At 55.3% G+C, this 14,029-nt stretch overlaps 1 protein-coding gene across 5 annotated transcripts in view; it reads left to right on the plus strand.

Annotated features, from left to right (window-relative positions):
* LOC144734938 (S phase cyclin A-associated protein in the endoplasmic reticulum-like) overlaps positions 1–14,029 on the plus strand; it is a 229,050-nt gene that overhangs the window by 98,846 nt on the left and 116,175 nt on the right. For all 5 annotated transcript variants that reach the window (XM_078617403.1, XM_078617404.1, XM_078617405.1 and 2 more), the window contains exons 16-18: positions 12,103–12,258; positions 12,908–13,050; positions 13,877–13,958. In XM_078617403.1, coding sequence (XP_078473529.1) covers positions 12,103–12,258; positions 12,908–13,050; positions 13,877–13,958 — 381 coding nt within the window. The remainder of the gene's footprint in view (positions 1–12,102; positions 12,259–12,907; positions 13,051–13,876; positions 13,959–14,029) is intronic.

The following is a 14,029-nucleotide window of genomic DNA, read 5'->3' on the forward strand; positions in this document are numbered from 1 at the left end:
GTTGAACTGGCCCTGCTGAGATCCTGGGTTTGAGTCGGGGTTTCGGCCGCCTAGTTCGCAGGTGTGGCGAGATGATCGGCTTTGCTTGATCACCATTGACTTCTACAAAATGCGCAATTTAATTTGGTTTAGCAATTCGTTTGGCTAAATTCTAGCTGTGAGAAAAAAGAAAAAATGTGTTTCGCTGCTGATTTTTATTGTTTAGCGAAGCTTTTGTTGCATAAGTTGAAAGTGGCGTTGTGGGTGCAATGTAATGCTCGAGTGTGGGCAGTGGGTGCCACACCTTCTGGGACCCGCGGATCTCCGCTCACCCTCGCAGACCGCCCCTGCACCAAACACACAGTGTCCCAAATTAAGACTACTCTTGAAATGTTGAATCGAGAAGCCGTGAAAATAATGAACTTGCCGTCTCAGCGAGTCGCGTTAATGAGACGGTCGACGCCGCTTGGTGTTTTGCGAAAGAAAATCATCAGTTCGAGGGAGCCACGTCTCAAGGCCTAGCGGACCACCAGCAGTGCAGAGTTTAAGATGTGTACGCTGTTTGTCAAAATTACCCATGACTTTAGCCGCCCGTGTAACGACTTGCCGTGTTACAGCGCCTTGAAAGTCATCGTGATTGTCGTAATTGATTTCAAGCTCGTAACATTACAGACGTACCTCCGGAAAATACATTGTGCTCACATGGTGTCATCGTTGGAGGTTGAACGACTCAATTATAACTTATCTTATAACTTATCCGGAGCACATATGTCAGGGCAGACCTTGGAGGTTGTCGCGTGCGATCTGGCGGAGGGGAGAACGCGTTGGCGAGGTGGTGGTGTTCGTGGTGGTGGTTTTGGTGGTGGTGGTACCACCAACGGCTTCCGCCACGATGACATCAAAGCCACGATGACATAGTGGATCTTGGAGTGAGGATGCAGAGAGTATCTGTGTTGGTGATGAATGATGAGTAAACAGATTGTGTGGAGGTCACATGGTTGAGCGGGGGTGGGGCAGAGGCGGGGGTGGTCGGGGGATGGGTGGAGCTGTTCTAAGGGCTAAAGACTCTCCATATCGCCATACAGGCTGTTGGGGCAAGTGCTGTTTGTGAGTGCCTATGAAAGTCGGCACGGCACGCACGAGGGGGTGGTGTGACCAGCACCACTGTGTCCGCCTTTGTCTTCCAAATGCCCGATGCTTGCACACCACACCGAGTGAAATTTCTTTAAGAGTCAACCTCGGGGGAGGTCCAACACTGGTTCAGATATTCATCACTGATATTCGCGATGGGGCAGACATCAAACTTTCTTTGCCAGGTTCATAACAGAGTGCACTACCGCTGCATCACCGCTCACCACATTAAGGGCCACACACACACGGGCGAGCGGGCGGGCGAGCGGGCGGGCGAGCGGGCGGGCGAGCGGGCGGGCGAGCGGGCGGGTGAGCGGGCGGGCGAGCGAGTGAAACTTGGCTTTTAAGCCAGGTCCTCACCCGCCCTCCCACCCCACTTGTGAGTGAGCATTAGCGGGCGAGCCACATTCAAGTGCTGCTTAATTTCTCGCTAATGACCGTCTCTCTTGGCCCGCATTCCTGCTCGGCTTTGCGCACATTACGCCGACCTCGCTTCCTCTCCCCTCCTCTCTCTCTCTCTCCGCCCCCTAAAACCCATCCAGCCTTTGTCCTCACCCCGTCGCAGCTCGTTAACTGTTGCGCACACGACGCGTCTCTCGTATTCTTAATCGTGGCCGATAATTGACGATGTGAAGCGGAAACGCCATTCGATGCCGAGACTGTTTACAAAGGGGGGAAAAAGTCTCATTGTCATCATCATCATCATCGTGGTCGTCAGAAGCATGCGTCATCGGCACCATCGGCAGCTGCAGGATATGCACTGTCATCAGCACGATCGTTGCCATTGTCGTCATCGGTGGCATCATCACCGTTGTTGAGTTCCAAGTGTGTTTTGTTTCATTTCGTAAGAACTCCAGAGACCAGAATAGTTTCATTTGCAAGAATGGCCGAAGGCATCAGTCTGCCAGTCGAGGAGCCACGACTGTGGTGCGTAATCCCAATTTGGAACCTGACACCGGCTTACAATGGGCCTTGCTCTTGTCATTGAGTTCTACTTTGACACCGCAGTAATAACCAGGGCGGCCACTGGATTCGAACTGTGAACCTCTGCAACGAGTGGTAAGCGCGCCACCTGCTGGGTCACGTCATCGTGGTCGTCATGACGAGGCTTGTTTTACTCCAACCGCGACTCACCAAGTTCGTCCTCACAAAGCCACACTGGCCTGCATGGTGAAGTATGGTCAAACGACTCTCTTGACCGACACGACGTGGGGAGGCCTTCATTCAGCGGTAGAAATAACAAAGGGCAGGTAATTATTATTCCCAAAATAGTAAAATCGGAAAGACTTGTGATAACATTTTGATTCATACTTAAGACAAAATGAAAAATCCACTGCCTTTTGTATTGAACGGAAACCTTTACGAGTAAACGTTCTGAAGGCAGCGCAAGGCATGCAGACTGGTGGGCATATTTGGACCGGGAAGAGACGATCACTTTTCCAAGCTCCACGTAATTCCCCTACGTGTGACGCGTAGAAGTTCGTCGGCCTTTGCCACCCAACCACCAACCCACCCAACCAACCACCAACCTATCCACCCAACCAACCACCAACCCACCCAACCACCAACCAACCACCCACCCAACCAACCAACCACCCATCCATCCATCCACCCACCCAACCACCAACCACCAACCAACCACCCACCCACCCAACCAACCAACCACCAACCTATCCACCCAACCAACCACCCACCCAACCAACCAACCACCCATCCATCCATCCACCCACCCACCCAACCACCAACCAACCACCCACCCACCCAACCAACCACCAACCTATCCACCCAACCAACCACCCACCCAACCAACCAACCACCCATCCATCCATCCACCCACCCAACCACCAACCAACCACCCAACCACCCATCCACCCACCCACCCAACCACCAACCAACCAATCACCCACCCACCCAACCACCCATCCACCCACCCACCCACCCAACCACCAACCAACCACCCACCCACCCAACCAACCAACCAACCACCAACCCACCCACCCATCCACCCACCCACCCAACCACCAACCAACCACCCACCCACCCAACCAACCAACCAACCACCAACACACCCACCCACCCAACCACCCATCCATCCACCCACCCAACCAAGCAACCACCAACCACCCACCTAACCACCCACCCAACCAACCAAGCAACCACCAACCCACCCACCAACCAACCACCCACCTAACCACCCACCTAACCACCCACCTAACCACCCATCCACCCACCCAACCACCAACCAACCACCAACCCACCCAACCACCCATCCATCCACCCACCCAACCACCCACCCAACCACCCACCCAACCACCAACCAACCACCCACCCACCCACCCAACCAACCACCAACCCACCCAACCACCCATCCATCCATCCATCCACCCACCCAACCACCAACCAACCACCCACCCACCCAACCAACCACCAACCTATCCACCCAACCAACCACCCACCCACCCAACCAACCAACCACCCATCCATCCATCCACCCACCCAACCACCAACCAACCACCCAACCATCCATCCACCCACCCACCCAACCACCAACCAACCAACCACCCACCCAACCACCCATCCACCCACCCACCCAACCACCAACCAACCACCCACCCACCCAACCAACCAACCACCAACCCACCCACCCACCCAACCACCCATCCATCCACCCACCCACCCAACCACCAACCAACCACCCACCCACCCACCCAACCAACCAACCAACCAACCACCAACACACCCACCCACCCAACCACCCATCCATCCACCCACCCAACCAAGCAACCACCAACCACCCACCTAACCACCCACCCACCCAACCAACCAAGCAACCACCAACCCACCCACCAACCAACCACCCACCCACCTAACCACCCACCTAACCACCCACCCACCCAACCACCAACCAACCACCCACCCAACCAACCAACCAACCAACCACCAACCCACCCAACCACCCATCCACCCACCCAACCACCCACCCAACCACCCACCCAACCACCAACCAACCACCCACCCACCCAACCAACCACCAACCACCCACCCACCCAACCACCAACCAACCACCCACCCAACCAACCAACCAACCACCAACCCACCCAACCACCCATCCACCCACCCAACCACCCACCCAACCACCCACCCAACCACCAACCAACCACTCACCCACCCACACAACCACCAACCACCCACCCACCCAACCACCAACCAAGTAACCACCCACCCACCCATCCACTCAACCAACCGCCCAACCAACCAACCACCCCAACCCGCCCGCCTTAGGTTGTTGTGAGAAAAAGAGAAATGCTTGTGGGCGTCAGCGCCGTGTGGCTCGTCAGCGATCCCTCTCCCCTAATCCCGCTAAATGTCCCGAGAGCCGCGCGGCGGTTCACGCGCAGGATTCCGTGTGACGGGCCGCTCAGGGGGGGATTACCCCGGTGCCACGCGTTCGCACGACCACCCCCCCCACCCCCCCATCCCCCCACCTCCCCACCTCTCTCTGTCGGGGAGATGAGGTGGATGGGAGGAAAAGTAAAAATACTCTGCTCCGTCGACCCCCCCACCACCCCCACGCTCCCCAGCAGCGCCACCCCGCACAGCGCTCCCAGTAGCGGCGTCACGTTTTATCGCCTAGCGGCAGAACCGGGCTCGCGATACAATGAGTCGATTTGCTTTATCTGACGTGGTGGCGGTGAGTGTACACGGACACGATGATATTATCGTCGTCGTCAACAGCCACCATCTAGTCTACTGCTGGATGAAGGCCTCCTTGAACCGTCGCCTTGTCTCACGTCCTGCAATCTTGACAACAATCCGTCTAGCGCCTGCACAAGAGCTGATTCCGTGGCTCCATCTCCTGCGGTAGGCGCCCTCTCGGGTGTGGTTCGATGAGTGTCTCGCCGATGCGGCCGTCCCCCCCCCCCCCAGCGACACGTCCTGCCCAAGCCCTCACTCCTCGAAGCAGCCCTCAACTATTCGCTCCGGAACGTGTGGTTAGTGATGCTATCATACGCCGACGCGTAGACGTCAAAGAACGTGAGAGAACGACCCTCCCCACTTGACGAACAACAACCAGTGAGTGAGCCACCTCTGATCTTAACGCCCACCCCTCCTGTCCATTAGCTCGGTAATTCTTTCTCCCCCACGCGATGCTGATGGCAGAACCGCCAACAGGCGCATCCCTCGGCACAAAGGAGCGCCGGGACGCCCTAATGACGCCCACGGCAGCGACCGCCCTGCTTTTAAAACGACGGTCCCACCGAAGCAGCGGTGGTGGTGGTGCTGGTGATGGTGGGGTGGTGGTGGTGTTGGTTGCAGATGATGTTGGTGGTGGAGATGGTAGTGGTGAGGCGGTGGTGGTGTTGGGTGTTGGCGGTGTTGGTGGTGGGGATGGCGGTGGTGGTGATGTTGGGTGTAGGCAGTGTTGGTGGTGGTGTTGTGTAGAGGCGGTGTTGATGGCGGTGCTGATTCTGGGGACGGCGGTTGTGACCATTTGGGTGGTGTTGGTCGCGGGGCCGGTGGTGGTGGCGGTGCAGGTGGCTTGGGCTGAGATGCAGCACAGCAAGGCCACCTACACTGCAGAAGGCACATTGTCTCGTACATGGTTTAGAAACTGATGTCCACTCGCACTATCAATACCAACCCCCACGCAACAGAATAACCTTCTCTGCGCCTCTCATCGTCATGGCTTCGAGCCGACAGCCAGGGAGCCGGATTGTAAGTTCGTTGTTTTTCTTAGCTCCCTCACTTGTCTTGTCGTCTCCTATCTCCCATCATTATTGGTTTATGTTTTTGTGTTCTTCGTTTTGTGGTGGAGAGCGGGATTAGACACAGTGGGGGGCGGTGGGCGTGTGAGTCAACGTGCTTTGCTTAATGTGAGCCGCCTCCTGCTCCACAGTACAGTACAACTCCTTACCCGGCAAGGCGCCCTCGCCGATCTCGCGTTGCCACGTCTCTCCGTGACGCGAAAAACCCTCGCGGTGCCACCGCCACTTACACCACCACCATAGTCACAACCACCATAGCTGCCACCACCACTGCCACCGACCACCACCGCCACTGCCAACACAGCCACCACCACCGCCGTCCTACCTTGCCGATCCCGTCACCTCCCAGCCCTGGAGTCCCACCGCCAACCTTTGACCTGCGCTTCCACTTGCTTGACCCCTGCTGCCCCGACTTGTTGTGGGACGCGGGGCCCAGCTAACGATTGCGACGGCTTGTATTTATTTACTCACATGCCAGTGGGGCCCGGGGCTGCCCGTCCGCCTGTCGTTAATGAATGTACGTGAATGTAACAACGATGTTATTTCAAAAAATATATATCGATGTAAATATATTTTTGTCAATCGTGCTCCGGTCGCCATTGTGCTTCTGCTCCTCACACGAGCTCTGTTAGCGAGTACCTATTAAGGATGGAACTGGAGGGCGGGTGAGGACCTGACACCATACAAAGACAAAGATCCCCCGTCGGCTAAACAGACTGTTGGGGCAAGTGCCGTTAGCGAACAGCACCTGTGAAGGCCGGCACGGCACACGAGGGCGTGGGTGGCCAGCACCACGCCTGACCGCCATTGTCTCCCCAGTGGCGATGTTTACACACGGCACCAGGTACTCATTTGAGTCTGAGTCGACCTAGGGGAAGCCCAGAACCAGTTCAGATATTCGTCACTGGTGTTGGCCGTGAGCGGGCATCGTACTCGGGTCGCCGGGTTCGTAGGGCAGTGCGCTAACCACTACACGACCACTCCCCACACCTGACACCATACAGAACACACGCGCGCACACGCACGCACATGCACGCACACGCACAAACGCAGACGGCCTCACCTTTCCCATCGTGTTTTGTTTACACTCGACTCAATGTTTGGGCTTAAGCCTGGGATGCAAAAATAGTCGGGTTGCTTGTGGGTGTGGGGAAACAATGGGGGCCTGTGGGTGGCATGGATCAAACTTTAAGGTGGGCTACGCCTGAGAGGGTATTGTGCCAGGATAGTTGCGTGCCACTCATTGGGGCTCATGTCTTATCGGCTTGCCTTGATGCTGTCGTGTGAGCGTGCGCGCGCGTTCTTCCTTGTATGGGAGTGGTCGTGCTTAGCGCTCTGCGCCGTGAACCCAGCCTCCCGAGTTAGACTCCCGGCCACAGCTATAAGACGAGCGCTAATTATCTGTTCCGGTCCTGGGCCTCCTAGACCATCTTTCGCCTTCACTGAATACCGGGGTAGCGATGTGTGAACAGTCAATCCTGGACATGCGTAGGCAGCCAGGCATTGGCGCTGGCCAGGCCACCCCCTTCCTTGCCTTGTGTGCTGGTGCTGTCCTGAATGTAGCTCCTTTCTTGCAGCACTTTCCCCAAAAGTCTCTATGGCTCTATGGTGGAGGGGGGGATCTTTAGTGCGTTGCCTACCAAAAATGTAACAAACAAACAAAAACCCAGCAACGGTTAACAAAAGTCTACGTCAATTTCAAAAGACGAGTCTGCGGCAAGCATTTTTTTCTGCCACAAAAAAAACGAAGGTTTCGCTTTTCCTAGATTCGTTTCAGGAGCGTCGTAGAAGAAACCAATCCCCCAAAATGACATTTGTGTCCCGGCGCTACTGCCTTGGCACCTGTGCGGTTCCTCGACATTGATAAACATCAAGGATGTTTCTTTGTGCGTACTTGTGCCTGCCAGCATGTGGGGAGCGGTGGTGTAGCGGTTAGCGCCCTGCGCTATGAACCCGGCGACCCGAGGTTCGATTCCCGCTCAGGGCCAACGCCAGTGACGATTATCTGAACCGGTCCTGGGCCTCCCCTTGGTCGACTCAGCCTCAAATGAGTAGCTAATGCGGTGTGTAAACATCGCCACTGGGGACACAAAGGTGGTCAGGCATGGTGCTGGCCACCCACCCCCTCGTGTGCCGTGCCTGCATTTTTATTCGTGTGTATGTGTTCAAAGGCGTGTATTTCTGTGCGTGGGTTTGTGCGTGTTTACATTTTTGTTTGTGCGTGCACATAGGAATTCTTGTGCGCGTGAATAGCAGTGTGCGTGTGTGAGTGAGGGTGCACGTGAATAGGAGTGTGTGTGTGTGTAAATGTGCACGCGAATATGGGTTTGTGTGCGTGTGAGTGTGCATGCAAATAGGAGCGTGTGTGTGTGAGTGCGTGTGAATAGGAGTCTGTGTGTAAATGTGCACGCGAATATGAGAGTGTGTGTATGCACGCCCATATAAGTGTGTGTCTGTGTGTGCACGTGAATAGGACTGTGTGCATGTGTATGCGCGAAAAGCAGTGTGTGCGTGTATGAGTGTGCACACGAATAGGAGTGTGTGCGTGTTTGAGTGTCCTCGCGAATAGGAGTGTGTGTGTGTGCGAATAGGAGTGTGTGTGTGTGTGTGCGAGTGTGCGGCTCAAGCCTTTGTGTGTGTGGGTTTTTTTTGCCTGTAAGTGGGAAGGCGGAGTTGGCTCTTCCGTAATTGTTTATATTACCTGCCCTGATCCACCAGGTAACGCCTTCCCTGCCGCAATTATAGGATCTTGTGCCGGCTCCGAAACCGGCAAAGTGGTGGTGTCTGTTTCCCGAGCCGAGGGGACACCCACCGCTTTCTGCCGTACCGGCCCGCAGTCCGGGGTTTGCATTCACTGGAGGTTGGCTTTCATTTAAATGCACAATGACGACAACGACAACAATGACAACAACAACAACAACAAGGCGCTTCTGCCGAAGAGCAGGGGGTGTCTCTGGGGTCAGAGCAGCGAGCCGGCGCCGCTGTGATTCTGGGCCGGAATCTGGGTTTCGCCCGCCTGCTCGACCGTGATTTTATACTTTTTTATTATTTTTAAGGCCACGGTGTCGTTGACGAACGTGTTGAGTTTTATGTTATTTGTGCTTGAGCAGCAGCATGATGGATACATTTTGCGATCCAACCGGGTTCTCCGGTGCAGCGAGCTAATGGTCTCTGTCTCGCCGTTTACTTTGTAAATAAAATTTGAATTCCCATCACACTACGTTTGTTTTGTGCAATTAATTTAGCAGAATTCCAGGGCTGTGATTGAATTGCCGTGTGGACATTTCCCCTTGGCGTGATGAAAATGATCACTTGAAGGGATCTCGGAAAGGAGATTGGCGAAGTCTTCTTCTGCGGGCCGTTCTCTAACGCGGCGATAATGCACCGCTTCTTCATAATCGAGGTTTTTAGGTGAGATCGCGTAAATATCAATGTGTCGTTAAACCCACCACCACCCGACGCAGCCAATTAGTAAGGTTGGCTGTGTCAACCTTACTAATTGATCTAAACCAAAAACCTCTTTCATGGATAATATTAGTCGCGAAATTCTACTCGGTGTTACACTAACGGATTCTTCGTCGTGTCACGTGAAATTGAAAAACATATTTAAAAAAGAAAAACATGTCATTTCGCTATTCCGCTTACGTTGCACGTGTGATGTCGGAGCGCACGGATGCTACTTGCCGAAAGAGACCCGCGTCTCCTCATCAGAGAATGTCCCTGGGACATGACCACCATTGACCAACGTAATGCGCGCCTCCTGTTACTGAGCTCGCCCAACGCTCGAGCTTACGTTACGAATTAAGTCGCACGCTCACAACCGTTGCCGATCGCCCCGACGCGCGCATTCATATAAAGGGGCAGCACTCGGAGATTTCGGCTAGGGGCTTTAATTAATCGAAAGAAAAATAAACCTCTCAGATTTTTTTTTTTTGCTGTCATTGTTAACTGGGCTGAGACCGCAGGGCCCCCTGGGGCCCATGCCGTCCTCTTGGCGAGGGGCTGTCACGGACGCTGAACGTCGCGTCCCTACCACATTACGACGAACCCACAACACACTTAACGGCCATTATCATCATTGCCCGGTGTGGTGTGCCGTCCTCGGTTAAGCGAAAGTAAATTCGCGAAATTGTTTTTGTTGTCAAGAGTGGGGGTCGTCCCCCTGAACAGGACGATCTTGAAACAAATATGTCCGAGACTCCATTAGGATCCCTTGTAAATACATAAATAAAGGTGACAACTATTTCTTTTTTTTTTTATACCAGGTAGAGTTCACGGAGCTGTGTAGCTCTTTTTCAGAAGCGATCTGGCCACAAATGATGGCTAAAAGAAGTGGCTTACGTGGAAATTTGTTAGCCAGATACTCTCAAACGCATGCTTCTTAATGTGGAGGGATGAACCAAAGGACCCGCGGGAAAATCCACGCGACCACGGGGAGAGCACGCAAACTCCAAATATACAGGCGTCAGGGTGGGGATCGAACCCACGATCTCTTGTATACCAGGCGAGGTAGTTAACATCTCGCCACCGTGGCGCCCGTATATAATGCAACTGCTGTTTGTGGGGCCCCTGCTGGGTGAAGGCCTCCCCACGCCACGTCGCCCGCGGGGGTTGTGGACCACGCTTGCTCAGTGCTGGGATGACGTCAGATTGGCTAGGATGTCCGCGCGCCACCGATTGCAGCCGTGGCTGGGAATCGAACTCCGGTTTCCCCGTGTTCGCGTTGCAAATGAACTCTGCTTTTCCTGGTTCGCCGCGTGGTTCGCGAACCGCCTTGCCAACCACCGATTCGCGTGCTGCGAATTGTAATGATTTATAGAATCGCTTGGTGGGGGGGGGGAAGGGGTGGGTGGGAGGGAGGGGTGAATAGTCACGTGTTCAGAATCTCAGGTACGCGCCCGTCCACCGTAAAAAAGTCGGTTGGCAAAAATAACACAAATTGTTTTCCTAAGAGATGGCAGCGAGCGGCTCGCGAAGACGTGCACCCTCCCTCCTTCAGCTTGTTTATTATCACAGGGGATAAGGAGGAGAGCAGGCTCAGATTAAGCCAAGGAATGTGACTCGCTCTCTCTCCCCGGCACTATTTGCCTCCGAGCTTACATCTTGCCCGACTGGCAAACAAACGCCACCCACACCGACGACACCGCAACCCCCATTGTGGCCGCTGCCAGCCCCATTCTGCGTGAGCTGGCGCTGACCCGAGCTTCGGTGCCGTGTTTTGAGGCGGTTCACATTGTTTCCGTCTTGACGAGGGGCGGCGGGGGCGGCGGCGGCGGCGGCGATGGCGTTGGTGGAGGTGGCGGTGTCAGCCCCAAAAAAAAAATTTCCGGTGAATATTTACCGTCCCCGCGATGGGTTTGGCTGCAGGTCACACCGTCACTCGGGGCTAAGAGAGCACTCAGCGCGTGCCTCCTCAGGGGCAGCTCAGCCTTAAATGGCCGCCTTTGCAAGGACCACACGTCGGTCAGCGTGGACACGGGTGGTTGGCTTCCTTTAGATCAACTCAGCGCGGCTCGCCAGGTCGTGTTTTTTCCACTGCAGAAACCGAGCTGTGCCGCTGACGTAATGCGGAAGGAGCGAGCCCGAGACGCGTCTCCGTGACGCGGTGACGGCCGTGCTTGAGTCGTTCTGACTGACATCGCGTGCAATGAACGCGTCGTGAGCCCCTCGCCCTGGCCCTGTTTTGCCCCCAAGCCAGATTCGGATGTCTTCTTGCGAGGTCCTGGATTGCCACGGCAAATGGCGAGCAGAAAGACAGCCGCACGGCACGGCTCGGATGTTCAGTGGAAAAGGTGTATTCGTGTTAAGAGAGGATTACCACTAGGTCAACTCAGTCAAAAACGCAACCATTAAAAATGTCTGTGTGTGTGCAGAACGTATAGGGTCTCATTCACAATATGTCCAGTGAGTCGTGTCTGTAGGAGTTATTTATAATTTATTTATGTTTAATATACTACGTATGAAATTGGTTCACGTGATCTACGATGCCACTGGAGGTCGCTACATTCGCCACTATTGAAAACAAAACCAATCGACAACTCATGAAATTGCTGCCAGGTAATCGGGTACTGGCGGACGAGAGGGATATTTTCGAACCCATTCACGTCACCGCAAGGTCGTGTTCACACTCGGTCAATACGCACGTCGCGTATTTTGCGTTGTTAACCGGGGCGGGGGGGGGAGCGGGGCCGTCCTTGTCTCACCGTGTTCCGGCGCGCGTGCGCAGGTTAACGAGATCGCCTTCATCAACACGCTGGAGGCTCAGAACCGCCGGCACGACGCTCTCTGCAAGCTCAAGGAGTACGAAGTTCGGCTCAACGAGCTTCGCGACGAGCGGCACCGCCGGCAGGAGGAGAAGCAGGCGCGCGACGAGGCCGTGCAGGTGGGGCGCTGCACCACGGACCCACGCGGGCCCGGCGGGGCCTCCCGTGGCCTCCCCGCGAGGCCCTCGCCGGACAAAACCTCGCTCCAGTCAAATCGCCCCGCCTCGTCGCATTGCTAGAGCCGGGCTTTTTTCTGCTTCTAGGCGATATAAGCCTCCCCGAACCGTCACCATATCGCACGGTCTTGTGATCCAACGGTTCATCCGGATCCATCTCCGGGGAGGATCTACCGTCGGGCGTCTTTCCATCCTTGGCTGCCGCTCTGTCCTTAGTCTCGGCCTCTAGCAATATTTTCTTCTCTCGACGAGTCGATGGTAACCTCAGGTCCCCCCCGCCACCCTGTTCAACCCTGCGCGCGTGTGTCCATTCGCGCGTGTCTCAGCACGTATGTTTCACATGTCTTGCGGCAAGTTGCTAAGCGCAGGGAGCTGCCGCATTGGAGCACAGGTGGTGCATTGGCCGGTCAACCCAGCACCTGGGTGTGTCCAGTGACATTCTACCGGAGCGAACCTCCGATGTTTCACGTGGCCTTACGGCGCACCTAGCCTGGCACAGCCGCCTTTGCCACGTCGCGTCGGCCCGCCGTAGCCGCCGTTGCCGCCGTTGCGAGAGCGGTGCGTTTCCTCGGCGTGCGCGTCGTCGCTGCAGGAGCGCAAGCGGGCGCTGGAGGCGGAGCGGCTGGCGCGCGTGGAGGAGCTGCTGCTGAAGCGGCGGGAGCAGCAAGCGCGCATCGAGCAGCAGCGGCAGGAGAAGGAGCGGGCGCGCGAGGACGCGGCGAGAGAGAGAGCCAGGTGGGTGCGGCGATGTCACCACGCTCCGCGGAGGATCGACAGAGGCTCGGGGGACCCGCGCGTCGGCTCACTCGCCCAGATATCCACTCGACGAACCCACTCGCCCATTCATTCGCCCACTCGTACGTTCGCTCATTCACCTGTACGTGTTTTGGCTCATTCGCTCTCTCACACACTCAACCACTGAGATGCCCACCCAACTCGGCAGCCATCGACTCGCTCACACGGCAATCTATTTGCTCGCCGACTGGCTCGCCGACTGACTCGCGCAGAAACCCACGATCTCGGCAGGCCACGGAGTAACAGGAGACCACCATTGGAGCCTCCTTTGCCAGTAGCAAAATATGATAATTGGTTTCTTACCCTTTTATCTGGTAACAAAACTGACACCTTTTTTTAACAAGGAGTCATGTTTGCATTGACCACAATACCCGCGGTCGGAATTCAAACAAAAAACACAACTCTGATCATGTATGCACTGTCCTTGAAATTGATTGGTCCACACCCGAGACAGCTTTTCTTAGAGCCTAGTCTCACAAGGTGTTGGACCAGATGACGCCAAAAGGCGCACAACTCCAAAGACAATGCACCATCAGAGTATGAGAGCTCGGGGTAAGCATTTACACCATTCCGACCGCAGGTATTGTGGTCAATGCAAACATGACTCCTTGTAAGAAAAGGTGTCAGTTTTGTAGCCAGATTAAAGGTTGAAAAAGCAATTATCATAACAGGAGACCGTGAATGTGATTGACGTGCCCCGTTGGAGGCTGCCGCTGTCCCCGCGTTGCTCTGCAAGTGACCGCGACGCGCACGCGTACGTCCGCAGGGATCGCGAGGAGAGGCTAGCAGCTCTCAACGCTGCACAGCAGGAGGCCATGGAGGAGCTGCAGAAGAAGATCCAGCTGAAGGTATTTTTTTCGAATCCCAGTTTCGCGAAACGGTCAACCAAATTGTAATAGCATCTTCAATTGGCTCGATT

The sequence above is a fragment of the Lampetra planeri genome, chromosome 53 (assembly GCF_965212315.1).
Source record: "Lampetra planeri chromosome 53, kcLamPlan1.2.h2, whole genome shotgun sequence".
NCBI classification, from domain to species: Eukaryota; Metazoa; Chordata; class Hyperoartia; order Petromyzontiformes; family Petromyzontidae; genus Lampetra; species Lampetra planeri.